The 19,994-nt window shown below is 55.1% G+C and overlaps 1 protein-coding gene across 2 annotated transcripts; it reads right to left on the bottom strand.

The window, feature by feature from the left end:
- Window positions 1-11: 11 nt before the first annotated feature.
- Window positions 12-14,131, bottom strand: PIBF1 (progesterone immunomodulatory binding factor 1). Of its 2 annotated transcripts, XM_078619015.1 has the most exons (18): window positions 13,769-14,130; window positions 12,495-12,595; window positions 11,578-11,776; window positions 11,363-11,482; window positions 10,865-10,998; window positions 10,293-10,401; window positions 8,591-8,710; window positions 7,931-7,992; window positions 6,967-7,092; window positions 6,528-6,626; window positions 5,958-6,123; window positions 4,977-5,127; window positions 4,328-4,418; window positions 3,796-3,898; window positions 3,222-3,352; window positions 2,243-2,327; window positions 1,751-1,936; window positions 12-1,140 (listed from the first exon to the last, which is right to left on the bottom strand). In XM_078619015.1, the coding sequence occupies exons 1-18, from the start codon at window positions 13,988-13,990 to the stop codon at window positions 1,096-1,098; spliced, it is 2,250 nt and encodes a 749-aa protein (XP_078475141.1). In that variant the 5' UTR covers window positions 13,991-14,130; the 3' UTR covers window positions 12-1,095. The 2 variants fall into 2 exon arrangements, with proteins under 2 accessions (XP_078475141.1, XP_078475142.1); XM_078619016.1 differs by lacking the exon at window positions 8,591-8,710 and having other exon boundaries at window positions 13,769-14,131.
- Window positions 14,132-19,994: the final 5,863 nt, after the last annotated feature.

Here is a 19,994-nt window from a genome sequence, read left to right on the forward strand (position 1 = left end):
TCTGTTATACAAAGCACGTTTATTAAATAAAAAAATTACATTCCGATTGTACAAAATATGTGCATTATAGGACGCATCGCAATCGACGACGGAGAATTGACGACGCACAAAGGCGGCGGATGCAGCACATTACCGACGACGACGACACAAGCGAGTAACACACAAAGCACTGAGCTCCACCCGGGAAGCATCGCAGAGCCTTGAGACTCCTTCTCAGGAGGGTCCTGCCAAGTTTTCGGAGTAAGGGGCCGGTGATTGGTGCTGCTACTGCTGTGTGCAATCCCAATTGAGCGATTTGCAGGTCACGTTTCAGCATTGCGGATGTTGTGGCCAATACCAGTTCCACTGTGTTTGTGGGTTTAGCTATGGGAAGAAACCCACGCAGAACAGGGGGAGAACACACAATCTCCACACACTCTGTAGAACAGGAGATCATACAAACTCCACACACTCACTCTGTAGAACAGGAGATCATACAAACTCCACACTCACACACTCTGCAGAACAGCGGGAGAACACTCAAACTCTATACTCGCACACTCTGTAGAACAGCGGGAGAACATTACAATTCCACTCACACACTCTGCAGAACAGGGGGAGAAAATACAAACTCCACACTCACACACTTTGTAGAACAGGGAGATAACATACAAACTCCACACTCACACTGTAGAACAGGGGGAGCACAAACAAACTCCACACTCACACTGTAGAACAGGGGGAGAACATACAAACTCCACACTCACACACTTTGTACAACAGGGAGTAACATACAAACTCCACACTCACACTGTAGAACAGGGGGAGCACAAACAAACTCCACACAAAAAGGCGCCCTGGTCAGGAACCGAACTCAGCTCTCTTGTGGCTGTAAGGCACCACCAGTGGCTACCCCACCGCGTCAATGCCACCGCGCTAGCGGCTGGGCGAGTTGCGAGCGTGCCACGCTCCACGCAGCAAGGGTTTGTATGTATGTGTGTGTATGTGTGTGTATGTGTGTGTGTGTATGTGTGTATGTATGTGTGTGCGGGGGTTTAAAGGGGAGCCCCCGCACGGCTTCCGCTGCGTGGCGGAGCGGGCGGTCGCCGCAGGAGCTCACAGCGTGGGTGCTGTTTTAGACGGCGCCTTCCTGGGCTTCGTCTGGTGGCATCGCACACACAGAGAGCGAGGGAGAGAGGACGACTCAGAGAGCGAGAGGGGACAACTCAGAGAGGGAGTGAGGGGACGACTCAGAGAGCGAGAGAGAGAGGACGACTCGGCGGTGCAGGGAGGAGAAACCATAGACGTGGAGCAGGAAGGCAGCAGCAGCCGCCATGTGGTGGTGAGGAACCCAGCGCTACCAACGATTGCCCAAGGTCTGTAGTCCTCTATGTAGTAAGATGTTATCGGCCAATTAATGAGTGTTTACACGTGGGAGGAAACCGGAGCGCCCGGAGAAAACCCACCATCTGTTTGGTCCTTCGTCCTAACCAATGCAGCTTTTCTAATGCTAACAGTAACCACAAACCATGGTCACAAAAAACGAACCCCCAAACCCAACTAACCCTTGGCGTCCAAATATCCACGAGTGGGAACAAAACATCCGCCGGGCCGGCGACGACAAACGTCTGGGGGAGGCGACGTTGTTACCCTTCCCCCGCACGGTCGGCTACGCACGGCGCGAAAGAAGTTCTACGTACGTACAAGTCGGGTCGGGCCACCTCTGTGCTTGCGTGTGAACCGGTGTCGCCGTGCGTGCGTGGGAACTCACAAACACCGTGGGCCGCGGCTTGTGCGGCGACGACGGCCCTTCGGCCCTGGAGACGGACGGAGCGGAGAGTCGGGCCCCCCGCAGCGCCGCCGCGCCGCCGAGGACGGTGGCCGCGTCTCCGCCGCCGCCGCCGGCACCGCGACGCTGCTGCAGGGCCAGCACCACCTGGCGCATCACGGCCAGCTCCTGCAGGGGTCACGGGGCCAGGGGTCACGGGCTTAAAGAGCGCTCGGGTTAGTACGGCTGCTGATGTAGATGCAGAGCGACGACGACTACAATTTCACGCTCGGGTGGTCAAGTCGGACAACTGCGTCAGCAGGCGCCCCGGAGTGAATCATCGCTGCGACGTCTCCTTGGTATCTGTGGACCGAGCGTTGCGTCGTTATGCGTTGTTGCGGTCTGTTCTGGCGTCCCCAGGCGGGGGTGGAGAGCTCCCGGTTCCCGGTTCGACCCCGGTGTGTGCGTGGATCTTTTTTGTAATTCTTCACCGACCTCTTTCTGGTTGAGCAGTCGTTCCAGGTCGGCCGACATGTGGTCCCGCGTGCGCTGCAGGGTGGCGCGCTCCTTGCGGAGGTCACTGAACGGCGCGCGCATCAAGCAAAGACAACGATCACCCCCCCACCCCAGTGTAGCCTTAACAGACTGTTGGGGCAAGTGCTGTTATAGCGAGCGCCAGCACCTAGGAAGGCCGGTACAGTAGCACACGAGGTGGTTGGGTGGCCAGCGCCACGCCCGACCGCCTTTGTCTCCCCGGTGGCGATGTTTACACATCGCACCGGGTACTCATCGTGTCGACCTGGGGGAGGCCAAGGACCGGTTCAGATAATCGTCACTGGGTTTGGCCGTGAGCGGGAATCGAACTCGGGTCGTGGGTTCGAGCCTCGTGGTCGCGTGGATTTGTCTCCGGGTCCCTCCGGTTTTTCCCTCCACATTTAGAAACAACATCACGCCTTTTAGAGTATTTGGTTGCTATAAACTTCCACGTGGTAAGCCACTTCGTTAAGCTGCTATCATTGGTGGCCAGGTCGCTTATGAAAGAGAGCTGTATAACTCAGTGGCCTTTACCTGGTAAGATAAACATGACTTCGTATTATTTGTATTTATTTTTAAGCGATTTATTTAGCTTTCCTATACTTTGCACTCCCATCGTATTTTTGCGTTGTTGATTGATGTAAACGTTCTAACTCTCGTGCCCCCTACTGGACATCTGCGAAAGAGACCTGCAAAGCTCATCGGATTCCTCCTCCGGTATGAAATAAATATTCCGATTGCGGCGATTCTGAAAATCGGCACAGCTGCAGCCACCGTTCCCTAGCGCTGCCCGGTGCCTCGACGGCTCTGCGCGGCAACACGGACACTCGCCGTTGCCTGCGTACGACACGCAAGAGTCTCCACCCCCTGGACACTGAACCGGAAACCCCCGGACGGCGCGAGACGTCCTGCCGAGTTTGCCCGCCGACGCCGCACGCACCCGACTTGCGCCTCCAGCTTGGCCGCCCTGTCGGCCAGGTCCCGCAGCTGGTGGTCCCGCTCCCGCAGGCGCTCCACGAGGTAGGCGTGCGGCTGCTGGACCCCGCTCAGCAGCGAGTTGGCGCTCTCCAGCTGGCGATGTGGGGGGGACGGGGAGGACGGGGGGGGGGGACACGCGCAACGACGCCGCTGGATCACGGCGCTCGACGACACAAAGGTGGACCGTGGCGCCAGGCACACACGATGCCCTCCTCTTGCGAATGACGTCGTGGGGGGGGGGGGGCGGATCTCCAACGTCCACCGCGCAGCAGACGGCGCCGTGTCGCTGCTGTACGCCGTGGCGTCTGGCCAGGGGCGGCCGCCGAATTCGAACCGCGAGGCTTCGATGCGACGAGCGGCGCGTGACCGCCGGACCGTGTCGCTGACGCCAGTCGCGCAACCTCCGATTGGCTACGTACGACGCGCATACACGCTTGTGTATGCATGGAGTTCAACATACATACAACATACGATACACGCTTGCCGAACGGCGCCCCCTAGCGTGCCGGTGGTGGCGCTCCGTCCCGGCGCGTTACCTCTTTGGCGATGGCCTGCGCTTGCTGCTGGTGAGACTCCAGGTCTTTCCGGAGCAGCGTGTTCTGTTTCTCCAGCGCCAGGATGCGCCGGGCTAGGTGCACGCTGCAACGCAACAACACGCCGAGCGGTGATCCCCCCCGCCGCGTGCCTTCCCTGCCGCTGCGACCGTGTGGCGACCGCGGTGTTTTGCCGCGAGCGGTAGTGGAGCGGTCGGCGCACCGCGCTACGCGCTCGCTGGCCCAGGATTGATTTTAGCCGGGTCACGACGAGTTTATCCGAAACGGTCCTGGGCCTCCCCTCAGGTTTTTCTCTCGCACTCTCTCTGGGTGCTGTATTCCATCTTAGTGATGTCGGCAATCGTTGCCTTCCTGCATTGTTTACTCGGGCCTTAAATGAGTATTTAGCGCGGTGTGTAAACATCAGGTACTGGGGGAGACAAAGGCAGCTGTGCGCCGTGCCGGCCTTCGTAAATGCTCGCTAACAGCACTTGCCCCAGCAGTCTACGCAGGCTACACGGCGTGCGTGCCGTACCTTTGTTTGAGGCGCCTCTTTGCGGTGGTGGGGACGTTTGCGCCGTAACCGTACGAGAAGAGAACCCTCTCCGCCTCCTCTTCGCTCTCCACTACGCACGCCACACAAAGACAAAGATCCCCCGCGTAGCCTTTAACAGACTGTTGGGGGCAAGCGCTCATAGCCAGCACCTATGAAGGTCGGCTGGTTGTGGCGCGGTGTTGGCGAGTGTCATGGTGCCTGCGCTAGTGCCGGTGTGTTGCGGTGTTGGCAAGTGTACGGTGCCTCTGATAGCGCTGGTGTGGAGCAGTGTTGGCGAGTGTAGCAGTGGCCGTGCTAGCGCTGGCACGGTGTTGGCGAGTGTCACGGTGTCCGCGCTAGTGCCGGTGTTGCACAGTGTTGGCTGGTGTTACGGTGCCCCTGCTAGCGCTGGTGTGGAGCAGTGTTGGCGAGTGTAGCAGTGGCCGTGCTAGTGCTGGTGTGGTCTTGGCTGGTGTTACGGTGCCCGCACTAGTGCCGATGTGGCACAGTGTTGGCGAGTGTCATGATGCCTGCGCTAGTACTGGTGTTGCGCGGTATTGGAAAGTGTCACAGTGCCCCTGCTAGTGCCGGTGTGGCACAGTGCAGGCGAGTGCCGTGTGTGCGAGTGCCGTGTGTGCGAGTGCCGCACTCTGCGCCGACTGCATGACCACGTCGTCCAGCTCCGCCTCCAGGCGCTCGTAGGTGTCGACGCGCGCTCGCAGCTCGGCATTCTGGGAGCTCAGCTCCGTGGCGCGCCGCTCGCTGGCGGCCTGTAGCGCGTAGAACTCCCTCGTAAGCAGCTGCTCGCTCGCGCACAGACACGGGGCGACGGGGGCGGCCGGGTGAGCCGTGCGTGCGCCGAGCCCTTAGCGCTGCGAACCCGGGGACCTGCGTTCGATTCCCGCTCACGGCCAACACCGGTGACAATCATCTGAAAGGGTTCTGGGCCTCCCCTAGGTCGACTCGGTCTGAAATGAGTACTTGGTGCGGTGTAAACATGGCCACTAGGGAGACTTTCATAGGTGCTACTCGCTGACAGCACTTGCCCTAACAGTCTGTTAAAGGCCATACAGGGATCTTTGTCTTTGTGGCGTGTCGTGTGTGGGGAGCGGTAGTGCAACGGTTAGCGCTGCGCTATGAACCCGCCGACTCGAGTTCGATTTCCCGCTCATGGCCACCATCCAGGGCCGGATTAAGATTGTGTAGGCCCCTGGGCTACGGGTACCGTGAGGCCCCCAGTGATATTTTCAAAAGGAAAACAAAGTTAAAGAAAAATACAATGAATTTTTACAAGGCTAACAACAAATAAAATTCAGCGTTCACAAATGAAATAACTTTTCACTTCATCTCTAGAGGCCTCCCAGCTGGCGGAGGCCCCTGGGCTGCAGCAACTAAAGCCCCGTGCCTTAATCCGGCCCTGAACAGGTCCTGGGCCTCCCTTAGGTCGACGCAGCGCTGTGTAAACATCGCCACCGGGGAGACAAAGGCAGCCGGGCGTGGCGCTGGCCACCCACCACCCACTCGTGCGCCGCGCCGGCCTTAGTCGGTGCTCGCTAACAGCAGCGTGCGCCGATCGGTTGTGCGGCTGAAGAGGGGACCGGAGCGTCGTTAGTCTCCGCTGGTCACCCACCTCCACCTTGGCCTGGAACTTGTCGCACTGCAGCTGGCAGAGGCCCAGCGTCCGCTGGGTCTCCTCCTGCACGAGCAGCGCCCTCTCCGCCTCGAACGTCTTCACCTTGAGCTGCCCTCCCAGCTCCGCCGCCTTGGTGTCCCACACGTGCTGCCCCTGCGCCAGGCTGCTTGCAAACACACACACGTGCACGCTCGTACGATCGTAACGATGACCAGTGCGCGCGGGCACGTGCAGCCGCGTGCGTGACCCAAAACATGCAGAGACGCACGCGCACAAACTCGGACGCGTGTCATCGCATGCGTGACGCATACGCACACGTGTGTGCGTGGACAATCGTGAAAATCTGTAATGGTTCTGGACGTTTCCGAGGGTTATGGTGAAATGGTTACTTGGTAGAGACAAACTCGGCCGGGCGTGGTGCTGGCCACCCACCCCCTTGTGTACCGTGCCGGCCTTCATAAGCACTACTCGCTAACAACACTTGCTCCAAAAATCTGTTAAGGCTACATGGGGGATCTCTGTATTTGCCTTGTGCGCGTGTGCGTGCGTGCGTGCGTGTCTCCGTACCGCGCCATGAGCGCATCGTTTTTCTCCGTCGCCTGCCTCTCGGTCTCGCGCGCCCGGTCCCTCTCCGCGATCGCTCCGTCACGAGCCTCCCGCAGGCTCCTGGAGGGCGTCAACCGTAACAGTCGACCACGACACCCGGTTAGCAGTCACCACCACCACCACCTTGTGCATGAACGTTCTCGCGCAGTTCAGCCTCGGCTGCTGCCCTTGTACAAGTGGAGACTTGAGTCCTGATTTGTGTTCACGAGCACAGGGATATCGTGCCATTCCCCCCCTCGCGGAGACGGCGCAGATGCGCTTGGGCAGCGCTACGCGAACGTCAACCGCGATGAACCGTCTCGGGATCGATGGCGTGCGTCGACAGCGCCGGCACGCGGCACTGCGCGCGAGTTCCAAAAGATCCGGCCGCTCCCGTCACAACGCGCGCGTGCGTGGCCACCTGTTCTCCCGCTCGTAGATCTCCTTGCCGTTGAGCCTGAGCCGCTCCATCTCCTGGTTGGTCTGCGCGCGGACTGCGTCCATCTCGTCCCGCAGCCTCATCTCGTACTCGGACTTGTACTGCTCCCTGCTCGCGACACCGCGCCCACGCGCAGCCTCAGCGGGGCAAATCCCGTTCGCCGAAATAACGATGACAACGATGACAATGATGACAACGATGACCACGATGACAACGATGACAGCTCCCCTGGACTGTCTGGGATGCATTTCAAGAACATGGGACCCACAAAAAAAAAATTTTGAATTTATTTTACCAGGTAAAGCCCATTGAGCTATTAGCTCTTTTTCACAAGCGACGTGGCAACAAATGATAGCTTAACTAAGTGGCTTGTCATCACGTGGTAATTTACAGCAGCCAAAGACTCAGAACGCACGTTGATTCTAAATGTGGACGGAAAAACCGAGGATCAGGAGAAAAATCCACGCGTCCACGGTGAGAGAGAGAGACACAAACTCCAAATATACAGCAGCAGGCTTCGTCAGGGTCGGGCTCGAACCCACGACCCCCTGCATATCAGGCGAGGTAGTTAACATCTCCTAGCCACCGTGGCACCCCTAAAGGCTTTTTTGTTGTTGTTGCGATATAACTTAAGTAATCGTTTTACCAACCGATTATCGATTCGATCGCATAACAGTTTCTCAACAGGCAAGCCACACCGAAAGGTCCCAACGACAGGATACATAACGACAACAAAAAATCCGCAAGCATCTATTGCAGCGCGGCGGAACCACGAGAAAGGGGCGGAAGGGTAGCAGGGCCCCCCCCCCCGCGCTGCCCCACCCAGGCGAGGCGGTCAACATCTCGCCGCCGCGACACCCACGTCCGGGGAAACCCTCCGGGCCCGGTGTCACCGGGACGCCGGCTAACGAACCGCGCACGCGCCGGGGGGTTCTGGGACACCCACCGGGCGCTCAGGTACTTCTCGTACGCCTCTTCACGCCCGTGCTTTGCCAGCTCCAGCTGTGCCTGCACCGCAGACAGACACAGGGTTGGACTTCGAGACAGGCATTAGCCCACCGAGTCTATGGGTATCTATGCAGGGACACGGACGCAGGCTTGCAGACAGATCCACAGACTTGCATAGACCCACCGTCACACCTGAAGACGGAGACTTGTGTTGCCTCCGAAACGTCGTGATTTTTTTTTTTACCTACGTGACTTTACCGAAAAAACCCAAGAGTATGAATCCCTGCAGTCACGAAAGCTTCAAATCTAGAAGAAGATGTACACCTCAATCATTAGCCACTACTGCGAACACTTGGCAGGACCGTCCAGAAAGAGTCAGGTTGACTCAGTATGCCTTTGCTAAATAAACAACCAAAATAACACAACAGATTTATGCATAACACAACCGCCATTCGCCACTAAGTGGCTGCGACGTCAACACGGCGCTTGTGCCAGGCTATGTGCACCTTGAGGCCATCATGTTAAGTGTCGAAGGCTCGCCGGCAAGAGGTCATGGGACAGACCCAGGTTCCCACGGGTTGACCGACTGAGATGACTGGCAGATGTATAAACACACACACACACGCCCGCGTATAGAGGATGGATGGCCAGCACTAGCCTGTGCTCTCTCTGCTCGCTCTGACTCGACCGAGCTGCGTGCCTCCAACTCCGACACTTTCCTCGCCAGGTAGTCTTTATCTTTCTGCAGCAGCGAGACCGTCTGGCGCAGAGCGGCCACCTGCAGACAACAAAGACAAGATCCCCCCCCCCCCCGTATAGCCTCAGCACGCTGTTAGGGCAAGTGCTGTTAGCGAGCAGCGCCTATGAAGGCCGGCACGGCACACGAGGGGGTGGTGGGTGGCCAGCGCCACGCCCGGCCGCCTTTGTCTCCCCAGTGGCGATGTTTTACACAACCGCACAGCAGGTACTTTTTCGAGGCCGAGTCGACTCGCAGACGCGCACACGCAGAGGCACACGTGGCACAAACATCGCCCCCGTGCTGTCGGCCTGAGAACAGGCACTGGTGGGAGAAAGGTCGCCGATTCAGTCGCCTGAGGTGGCATGACCTGTGACGACGCAGGGTCGTGAGTGGATTCTAAAACCGGTTCTCTTTCGCCCCCTTTGTGGGTGGCTGTCCGTCTCGTTGGTATCGTTTGGTCTGGTTGGTGCCGTCTCGTTTGGTCTGCGAGTCGTACGGCGGCAGCAGCAGTAGCTGCTGTTGTTTGGAACAGCGGACGGCGCACAGCGGTGCTAGCACGGCCGAGGTGATGGGCGGGAATGGCGATAGCAAACAAGGGGCCGTCCATAAATGACGTCACGCGATTTTGGACGATTTTTGACCCCCCCCCTCATCACACGGCGTGACAAAAAGTCAGACCCCCCCTCAAATATGACGTCACAAAGCTCTGCCCCCCCCCCAAACCATATTTCCATTTTGAAAATAAAACATGCTTTAAATCTATTTAAACTATTGTCATTGTAGTGCGTATTTAATGTGGCGCTGCACTCTGATGTTGTAGGAGAAAACATTTATTAAAAAGTCTATTTAATTAAGTAGAATGTGTTGTCTATATTTATTTAAAGTTGCGCATTTTGATGTGACGTCACATTTCTCAAACCCCCCCCCCCCCCTCGTCACACATCGTCACAAATGTCTGACCCCCCCCCCCCCCAGGTGCGTGACGTCATTTATGGACGGCCCCCAATCCATTTGCGTTGCAGCAAATGGACAAAAACTGCGGACGTTTCTGCAGCAGCAGGATGGCAACTAAGGCAAGAATAAAAATAATAAACTCTACTTGACAAGAGCGCCTACACATGGAAGCATCTCGTAGCAGCAAGGGGAAAGCTGCAGGCATCTCCAATCCGTAACCATGGGCACTGAACACCACCATGACACCTGCTGGTAAGGCTCAGCACTAACGCTAGGGTTGCCACCGCTGAGCTACAAGCTAGGATGCATCATGGGAAGAGAGAGAGAGAGAATATTTCACGATACCGGAAGAGGAGATAACAAGTTGTCTGGCGCGGCGTGTTATTGTTGTCGTTATCGCGAAGGATTAGCACCTCCGATTAGCACGGGTTGGCTACGTACGGGGCGAAAGAAGTTAAACGTACGTACGTGCATACGAAGGTGGCAAAACCAGGTCTAGGAAAAACACGCGGAGATTTCCCGGGACAGCAGCTGCCCTCGACAACTGGGCAATGCTGGGAAAACCAGGAAAGGTGACAACACTACATGGAGCCCGACCATATTTGTCTCCCCCTGACCCCCCCCCCCCTCCTCCCCCCACGACGGCACCGCTTGCCGGGACGCCCACCTCGGAGGCCAGCTCGCTCCGCTCCTTGGTAACCGCCGCCGAAATCATCTCAAGCTCCTGCAGCCGCCGCTTGGAGGCCTCGCTGTCCTGCTCCAGCGCGTCCCGCTCGCTGGCACGAGAGGACGACACCGCCGGCGCGAGGAAGCTACGGCGTCACCGGACACGGCTACACAGTATCATCACAAAGTTTACTTATACTGGAGGAGGAATCCCACGTGCTATGAAGCTCTTTTTCACAGATGTCCACGGTAGGGGCGGGTCAAAAAGTTACAACAAAAACACGATAGGAGCGCAAAGTATCGAAAAGGTAAGCAACTAACTAACTCCAACATTTTTTTTATTTGACCAGGTAACGCCAACAGAGCTATTAGCTTATTTTTTCATAAGGTTGACTCAGCCTGAAATTAGTACCTGGTGCGGTGTCTAAACATCGCCACTGGGTTGGCCACACCACCCACTTGTGTGCCATGTCGGCCTTCATAAGTGCTGCTCGCTAACAGCACTTGCCCCAAAAGTCTGTTAAAGGTTATACGGGGGAACTATGTCTTTGTCTTGTATGCAGGTGTGCTCACTGCTTGACACGGTCGTAGTTGTCACGGCGATGGTCCCCGAGGGCCAGCTGTTGCCGGGCGTCCTCCAGCTCCAACAGTAGTCGCTGGCAACGGGTCTCCAGGTCGCCACGGCGACGCCGCTCATCCTCCAAGCCCTCACCACACACATAAACAGATCCCCTGTATAGCCTCTAACAGACTGTTGGGGCAAGTGCTCTTTGCGAGTAGCACCTATGAAAGCCGGCAAGGCGCACAAGGAGGTTGGTGGCCAATACCATGTCTGGCCACCTTTGTCTCCCCAGCGCTTACATTCACGCACCGCACCAGATACTCACTTAAAGCCAGTTTACATATTAGCCACCGTTATCGGCCGCGAGCGGGAATCAAACTCGGGTCGCCGGGCTCGGAGCGTGGAGCGTTAACCGCCGCACCGCCACTCCCCCCGCCCACGCAAATAGATCTCCGCCGTCTTCCTGCGGCGTCCGCTGTGCGCGCCGTGGCGCCCGCCCGCGCGCGCACCTGACTCAGGCTGTAAACCTCGGCGCGGCAGGCGCCCAGCTCGCCGCCCAGCCGGCTCTTCAGCTCGCTCAGCTTCCGGCACTCCTCCCGCAGCGGGTGAACCGCGTCGAACAGCAGCACCTGCCGCCGTGAGAGACGGGCAACGACACAGTTAGGGTCGGGGCGGCGGCGGTCAGCGTCAGGGTGGGGAGGGAGGGCGGGTGTCATCTCGGCACCTGCATGTGCTCGCGAAGGTTGCGCTGTTCGGCGGGCAGCGCTCCGAGCGCCGAGCGCTGCTCGGGGGTGAGCTCGAGGTCGACGAGGCCCCGGCGCAGCGCTCCACCGCGGTCGCTCAGCTCGCGGTTGCGCTCCTCCACCTCGCGCAGCCGCGTCACGATGGCGTCCACCTCACGCTGCGTGCGCTCCTGCCGAACCCTGCGGCGGGTGGCGGAGGGGAAGGGGCGCGAGCGCGGGCACCAGCGTGAGGGATCTCGTTGGGTAGGCGCGACGCCGTCGCTTCTGGAACGACTTCAGGTCACCGTTTACGCCGTGCGGTGTTCACTCGGCGCTCTCGTACGAAGAACGACTCGGCAGGCTCGAGGAGGAACGACACACGAGCAGGAAGGCGACAGCAGCAGCAGCAGCCAGGCAGTGAGACGGAGCTAACAATTGCTAAAGCTTTGCGGTCCTCTCTATCCGGACCCCTGACGCCCATTGTATATTTGGAGTTTGCATGTCTCTCTCGCTCTCTCTACCCGTGGTCCTCCTCCGGTTTTTCCTTCCACGTTTAAAATCAACGTCACGCGTTGTGAGCATTTGGCTGCTATAAAGTTCCACGTGATAAGCCACTTCGTTGGACTATCATTTGTGGCCAAGCCGCTTCTGAAAAAGATCTATGCTGTACAGCTCAGTAGGCTTTACCTGTTCAAATAAAAAATTGTTCAGTTTATTGCTCTGCTACATTCAGGATACATTACGATGTTAGCTGCCAATTAATGAGTGTTTTCTCGTGGGCCGAATGCTATAAGATTGCCCCGGTGCACACGCATGGAATGGACTTCCATGCGGTAGGGATGGGAGCACTGGGCACAAGGACGCTGGGCGACAGCGAGCGGGGGGAGGAGATCTCGAGGAGGTCGCTCCACCACGGTACCTCGCCTCCTCCTCCTGCAGCTGGAGCTGGCTCTCCAGGCGAGCCTGCAGCAGCTTCTTCTCGTTGAGTGCATCGCTCAGCTTTTCCTCCAGCTCCTCCACCTGCACAATGCAACGAGGATAAACAGCCACGCGTGTGAGTGTGTGTAGGGTCTCCACTGTGCTAGTTGTAGCGGGTAGCGCGCTGCGCTACGAACCCGGCGAGCCGATTATCTGAACCGGTCCTGGGCCTCCCCTAAGTCGACTCGGCCTAAAATGAGTACCTGGTGCGGTGTGTAAACATCACCGCTAGGCAGACAAAGGCGGCCACCCACCCCCTCGTGTGCCGTGCAGGCTTTCACAGGTGCTACTCGCTAACAGCACTTGCCCCAACAGTCTGTTCAGGCTATACGGGGGATCTTTGTCTTTGGTCTCCACTGCTAGCCTGCTCTGGGAGAATCGCACTCTGCACAGCTGTCTCCTCCCTATCTCCACGTGTCTGTGTGTGTCCCTGTGTCTCACTTGCTGGTCCCTGTGTCTCCGTGTCTCCCGTGTGCGTCGCTGCTAACCTGTAGGATCGCTACGACGAGTCTGTTCCAGGAGAGATGCACTCGGCACAGTTGTGTGTCCCCGTGTGGTCTCACGTGCACCTCCCCATGTGTCTCCGTGTGGTCTAACCTGTGTGTCCCCGTGTCTCCGTGTGTCCTCACCTGTCTCCGTGTCCCACCGTGTCTCCCCGTGTGGTCTCCCCCGTGTCTCCGTGTGGTCTAACCTGTGTCCCCGTGTCTCCTCACCTGTCTCCGTGTCTCACCGTGTGGTCTCACCTGTCTCCGTGTCTCCCCGTGTCTCACCTGTGTGTCCCCGTGTCTCCGTGTGGTCTAACCTGTGTGTCCCCGTGTCTCCTCACCTGTCTCCGTGTCTCACCGTGTGGTCTCACCTGTCTCCGTGTCTCCCCGTGTCTCACCTGTGTGTCCCCGTGTGGTATCACCTATGTGTCCCCGTGTGGTCTCACGTGCACCTCCCCATGTGTCCCTGTGTCTCACCGTGTGGTCTAACCTGTGTGTCACCGTGTCTCACCTGTGTGTCCCCGTGTCTTCGTGTGGTCTAACCTGTGTCCCCGTGTCTCCCCGTGTGGTCTCACCTGTCCCCGTGTGGTCTCCCCCGTGTCTCACCTGAGTGTCTCCGTGTGGTCTCACCTACACCTCCCTGCGTGTCCCCGTGTGGCTTCACCTTGCACATCCCTGTCCCCCCCGTGTCCCCGTGTGTCCCCCCGTGTCTCCCCGTGGTGCCCCTCACCTGCACGTCCCTGCTGGCCTGCAGTGTCTCCACCGCCAGCCTGCTCTGAGAGAGCCGCACGCGGCACAGTTGAAGCGCGGCCCTCACCTCGGGCCCTGCAGCAGCAGCAGCAGAAGCCTCCGCTGCTGCTGCTACTGGGCCCGAGCTCTCGAGGCTCAGAAGATCCTCCGAGTCGAACTCGCTCAGCGACAGCGAGGTCGCCGTCGTCACCTCGCGCGACATCTCGCGCGCTAATTAATCGAGTTAATTAGGAGTTAATTAATCTTTAACGAGTTAATTATCCGCGAGGATGATCGCCCGCGGATTTCAAACGCTGGCTCGCCCGCGGGTTGCCAGGGGCAACACGCCAGCTGACGAGCGACCGTTTGCCGTAAAGCAAGATTTATATAAAAAAATAAGTCACCTCCCCCTGTCCTCAGCCGTAAAGGTCGTAAAGTCAAACGACGTCCGTCGCTTTTGAACAACAAAACACTGTCGTGAAGATTACACGCAGTGTGAAAGCGTTGGGCGTCGATTATTGATATCGATAACGTGAATCGATTCGAGCGGTTTTACAATCGATGAGTTCGGCTCCGTCTTGTGTCGCGTGTTCGCACTGTAATAGGTTCAACGATCAACCCTTCAGCCGGTCATTATAGGCCGCTACATTCACAAGATAAAAATATAATCGATTTTTTTTTTAATAATCGAATCGAGAACAAGCGTCCGAATGTTAATCGACTCGCTACATTTATAAACGAATCGATTAACATCACACAGATCAACCGTATAGCCTTAACAGACTGAATGCGGAAAAGCCTCAGGTCTTGACGCTATTTATCCAGAATTAATCAATAACTTGTGACCAAGAGCAAGACAATGTCTAGCCACATTCTTCACTTTAATCCATTCCACAAGCATCGTTCCCAAGGAGTGGACAGAGGCAAGGATAATAGCCATTCTGGAACCAGGCATGGACGCATGGGACGCTCAAAACTCCCGCCCTTTCTCCCGACTCAGTGTCTGCTACAAACGAATGGAGCGGCTTCCTCTCAAGAGGCTGATGATGCCCACGCTTGATGAAATAGTTCCCGGGGAACAAGCAGGATCTGCTGCTGCTTTAAGGCCTCGACACAGAGACGTGGCTTTCTCTGTGTGCCTATGTTTGTTCTCTCTCTATGTATCTCTGTGATATCTGTATGCTTATATGTCTGTCTATATGTCTCTGGTTCTGTGTTATATTCTCTCTCAAATTTAGCATTCTCAGGAAGAACGTAATCAACCAGGTAGGGTGTCGACTGTTATGTTATCCGACTCTCTGTTGTATTACATTCCATTTCTAAGTATACTAGATTTGTGTTTCTATTTCATTTATATCTGATGACGATTGCTTGTGTTGCAATCGAAACGTCGTATGCTAGTATTTAATTTATTATTTTATATTTATAAGTGACTTTACCGAAATAACCAAAGAGTAAGCAGAATCTGGTCGAAATTGTTGCGACCAGGTGCTTGCCTTAACAAGTCACATCGAAGCCGGTTTCGAACGCCAGCTCAAAACAGCAACAGCTTTCATCGAGCCGACATCTCTGCAGCAGCTTATGATACCGTATGGCGGAAGGGACTTCTGCTGAAGCTTGCGAAAGCCGTGCCTTGCCGCCCGACAATTAGACGAATCACCGAAATGCTGAGCAACCGATGGTTCACCGTCCACCTTGGTGAAGCTGCCAGCAGCTACACGAAGATTGAACAATGGACAGTCCTGCACCATCGCTGTTCAGTCTCTATACTAGCGACAGTGCAGCGACATCTTGATTGCCATATTTCGATTTAAAGCTTTCGTGACGATATCGCACTCGATATCGTCCACTGAGGCAGTCCTCGGAATAGATCTGAAGACTCTGGAAGGATACTTCAAGATTTAAAGCTTTCGTGACTGCAAGGATTCATCTTCTCGGTTCTTTTGGTAAAGTCACGTAGAAGGGAAATAAGAAAATAAAAAATATATATATTTTTTACATTTTTATTATTTCCCTTCTACGTGACTTTACCGAAAGAACCAAGAAGATGAATACTTCAAGAATTGGCGCCTTAAGCCAAAACCCATGGAAGAGCGTCGTCTCTGCCTTCCACATGAACAGCAGACAAGCTTCGAAAACGTTAACTTCTGCGGGGCGAAGCTAAGGCATGATGAACACCCTCGGTATCTAGGAGTTACCCTGGATCGGACGCTTAACTACCATCACCACCTCAAACAAGCGAAAGCTACAACGAAAGCACGAGTGAATATTATTCAGAAACTTGCAGGAACAACCTGGGGAAGCGATGGCAGCACGTTAAAGATATCGACGCAGGCTCTTGTTCACTCCACTGCGGAGTACCGTGCCCCGGTGTGGGGTGCAAGCTAGGTCTCGGCAAGGTAAGGTAAAAGGGTAATTTACCTTACCTTGCCGAGGCCTAGTGCAAGCCCTGACACGAACCTTGTCGACGCCGAAATGAACAACGCGCTTCGTGTCATCGGCGGTTCCCTAAAGTCTACTCCGCTCCCGTGGCTTCCCTTGCTGGCGAACATCGCTCCGGCAAACATCCGAGGCGATGATGCGACGATCCGGGAGTACGACAAGATAATGAAGAACTTCACTCTGTCGCTCAACATCTAAAGGAACCCCCACGCTGCCCAAGGCTAAAATCCAGGGAAGCGTTCTGGATACGTGCCTCTGTTCTAGCAGCCGTAAATAAAGACACGGCTACTCGGTGCTTTGAATCGTGGGCGGCTACAGACGTGGCAAACAAAAACATAATTCGCGATCCGACGGTGGAAGTACCGGGACTCTCTCTTCCACGACGACTATGGACCACGCTGTACCACGCTCGAACACAACACGGCAAATGCGCGTACACGTTCAATAAATGGAAGATCAAAGAATTGCCCAACTGCGACTGTGGAGAAGTCCCAAACCACCAAGCGCATCACCGATGAATGCTCTCCATCCATGCACATTCTGGCGGTATCGCTGAAATCCACACTGCGTCAACCACATCAGTGGACTGGATGAGGAACCTTTGCATTCATTTATGACGATCATTAAGAAAAAATAAAAACTGTTACTTTTCACAATGCCATACGAAAGAAGAAGAAGAACAGACTGTCGGGGCAAGTGCTGTTAGCGAGCAGCACCTATGAAGGCCGGCACGGCATACGAGGGGGTGGGTGGCCAGCACCACATCTGGCCGCCTTTGTCTCCCCAGTGGCGATGTTTACTACACACCGCACCAGGTACTCATTTTAGGCCGAGTCGACCTAGGGGAGGCTCAGGACCGGTTCAGATAATCGTCACCGGTGTTGGCCGTGAGTGTGAATCGAACTCAGGTCGCCGGGTTCGTAGCGCTAACCGAAACTCCACTGCTCCTCACAATTGCTCTTTATATAATCAAATCGCAAGCGTGCATCCGATTTTTAATCAAATCGCTACATTCATAAACTAATCGATTAACAACGCACAAACACACATACAACCACCATCGCACCGTATGTGTGTGTAAAGTTGTAAACAATCATCGCTTTATATTCTTTGGGTCTTTCGATAAAGTTACGTAGAGAGGTTCAAAGAAAATAACAAAAAACAAACACTATGACGTTTCGATCGGAACACAAGCGGTCATCTTTAGCCCCTTTTCCTGAAGACGACCGCTTGTGTTGCGATCGAAACGTCATAGTGTTTTGATATTTTCTTTGAACCTATCTACGTGACTTTACCGAAAGACCCAAAGAATATGAATTCCTGCAGTCACGAAAGCTTTTAAGTTAAGATTGAATCATCGCTTACAGTTTAAAATATCAGTTTCCTTTTAAGGTCACAGTATTCAACCGTTCAGAGTCTTCAATTGAACCCGAATGTCCGTGCAAAGTGTTCCCGCCGGAGCTAACGACAGCATCGTCGTCGTGGGCGGATTGTGGTGGCACAGGTGGGGCAATATCTGTGGCACGGATGAAATTATTTACGTGAAATGAATGGCCGAGCGGGCTTCAGTTGGGCAGAGACTGGGGTGCGCTGCGGATGAGGGTGGCATCACTCAGGGTGATTGACGGTCCGTACCGGATGAGAGTAGGTGTCGTGATGGTACAGATGGGTGGGTGGCATCACTCAGCTAGGCTGATTGACGGTCCGTCCCGAATGAGGGTAGGTGTTGTGATGGTACAGATGGATGGGTGGCATCACTCGGCTAGGGTGGTTGACCATCCGTACCGGATGAGGGTAGGTGTCGTGATGGTACAGGTGGGTGGGTGGCATCACTCAGCTAGGGTGATTGACGGTCCGTCCCGAATGAGGGTAGGTGTTGTGATGGTACAGATGGGTGGGTGGCATCACTCGGCTAGGGTGGTTGACCATCCGTACCGGATGAGGGTAGGTGTCGTGATGGTACAGATGGGTGGGTGGCATCACTCGGCTAGAGTAGTTGACCGTTCATACCGGATGAGGGTAGGTGTTGTGATGGTACAGATGGATGGGTGGCATCACTCAGCTAGGGTGATTGACCATCCGTACCGGATGAGGGTAGGTGTCGTGATGGTACAGATGGGTGGGTGGCATCACTCGGCTAGAGTAGTTGACCGTTCATACCGGATGAGAGAAGGTGTTGTGATGGTACAGATGGGTGGGTGGCATCACTTCTCCCACTACTGGAGTAGCTCCACCGACTACTCTGCTACCCAGGTATCTGAGTCAGCACCGCTTAGTTCCTGGGTTCGATATTTGGTTCTCAGTCTCCCGTGATTAACCTATTCAACTGGGTTCTCAAGCGTATGCGAGTTGATGGACTCGGCCTGGTCACGAATGAACTGCATTAAAAAAACAAACGTATATATATTTTTGTTACTTAGGTTTTCACTTCGGCAAATATGTCAGCTGTGAAAGGGAAATGTTCGTGACGAATTGGCCAAATTTGGTTCACGTGACAAACCTTACCAATTCGGCTGTGTCGGGTGGTGGCGGGTTTAACGACACATTTATATATTCACGCGATGTAACCCAAAAAAGCCTCATGGTTAATATTGGTCGCGAAAGCCTCCTACCACGTGTGTTTGTTTGCGCTTCACTGACACGCAGTGCACAGCAGCTGCAGACAAACGTGTACGGGAAAGTGCAGTGCTCGCGGTGTGAATGAATGAGAGGTCACTTTAAGGAATCTCTGAAGTAGTTCTGTGATATCTGCTTCAGCGGGGGGGGGGGGGGTGTTCTCTAACATGCTGTGATGCGCTGCTGCTATGCCAGAGTTCTGTGTCCCTGCTGAGACACCCAGAGGGGAGAGAGTGTCTCTACATCGTGTGCAAACCCAAAGTAAACCAAGGTGAGTTTAAACAATAAAAAACGTTGACGCACGCGTACTTTTCGACCAACTTAAAAACCAATCGGTGATTCATATTCTTGGTTCTTTCGGTAAAGTCACGTAGAAGGGAAATACTAAAATAATTTTTTTACATTAATATTATTTTATTATTATATAAATATTATTGTATTATTTCCCTTCTACGTGACTTTACCGAAAGAACCAAGAATATAAATCCCTGCAGTCACGAAAGCTTTAAATCAAGATTTAACCAATCGGTGAGTCAAGAAACCAGCTGTAAATCTAAAGCCGCACGAACAGATTCAGATAAATAATTAATAGCATTGCCCAGTCCACCCGCTCCGTAGCGGCATCGTAAAACAACAGCCTGCTCACAAGCGGAACAAACAGGGTGCTTCATTTAAAAGATGCACTCGGGCAAGCTCTGTGTCTTCGAGTCACCCAGGGTCAAGGGCTTTGTTGATCGGTGGTCCATCGGACACTTTGCAGAGACGCCTCTTCCACTCGTGGCCACGTACGGGTGTCTTCACCCCAACCTCTTGATGGGGCGAAGGGCTCTTGGCAGGCGCGGCAAGGGCCCTCGGGAGCGATCGAGGGCGTTCGACACTTGGAGGTGGCACGCGATGCCCTCTCCACGCCAAACGGCAACCGCTCGTGGAAATTGTTTCGAGATGGATCGTGAGTCGCGTGAAGTGTGAGCAATTCAGCAGCATCGGCAGCGGTGGCAGAATCGGTATCAGTAGCAGGGCACGGGAGTTGTTGACAGAGACGATGATGATGTCTTTGACAGGAGGCGCGTAATGACGAATTGCTTCTTCGTGGATTAAAATCGGGTGTGTTGTGGTCCGTACCGTTACGATTCATGCAAATTACGGTGTGGGCAAATGTCACCTATCAG

This window comes from Lampetra planeri, chromosome 60 (assembly GCF_965212315.1).
Source record: "Lampetra planeri chromosome 60, kcLamPlan1.2.h2, whole genome shotgun sequence".
In the NCBI taxonomy this organism is placed as follows: domain Eukaryota; kingdom Metazoa; phylum Chordata; class Hyperoartia; order Petromyzontiformes; family Petromyzontidae; genus Lampetra; species Lampetra planeri.

Excerpts from the sequence above, each read along its gene's own strand:
- PIBF1 (XM_078619015.1), bottom strand. The coding sequence starts at position 13,990 with ATGTCGCGCGAGGTGACGACGGCGACCTCGCTGTCGCTGAGCGAGTTC. Across the intron at positions 12,596-13,768 it reads AGGCCAGCAGGGACGTGCAG|GTGGAGGAGCTGGAGGAAAA; the intron begins GTGAGGGGCACC and ends TGCATTGTGCAG. Across the intron at positions 11,777-12,494 it reads CTGCAGGAGGAGGAGGCGAG|GGTTCGGCAGGAGCGCACGC; the intron begins GTACCGTGGTGG and ends CACCCGCCGCAG.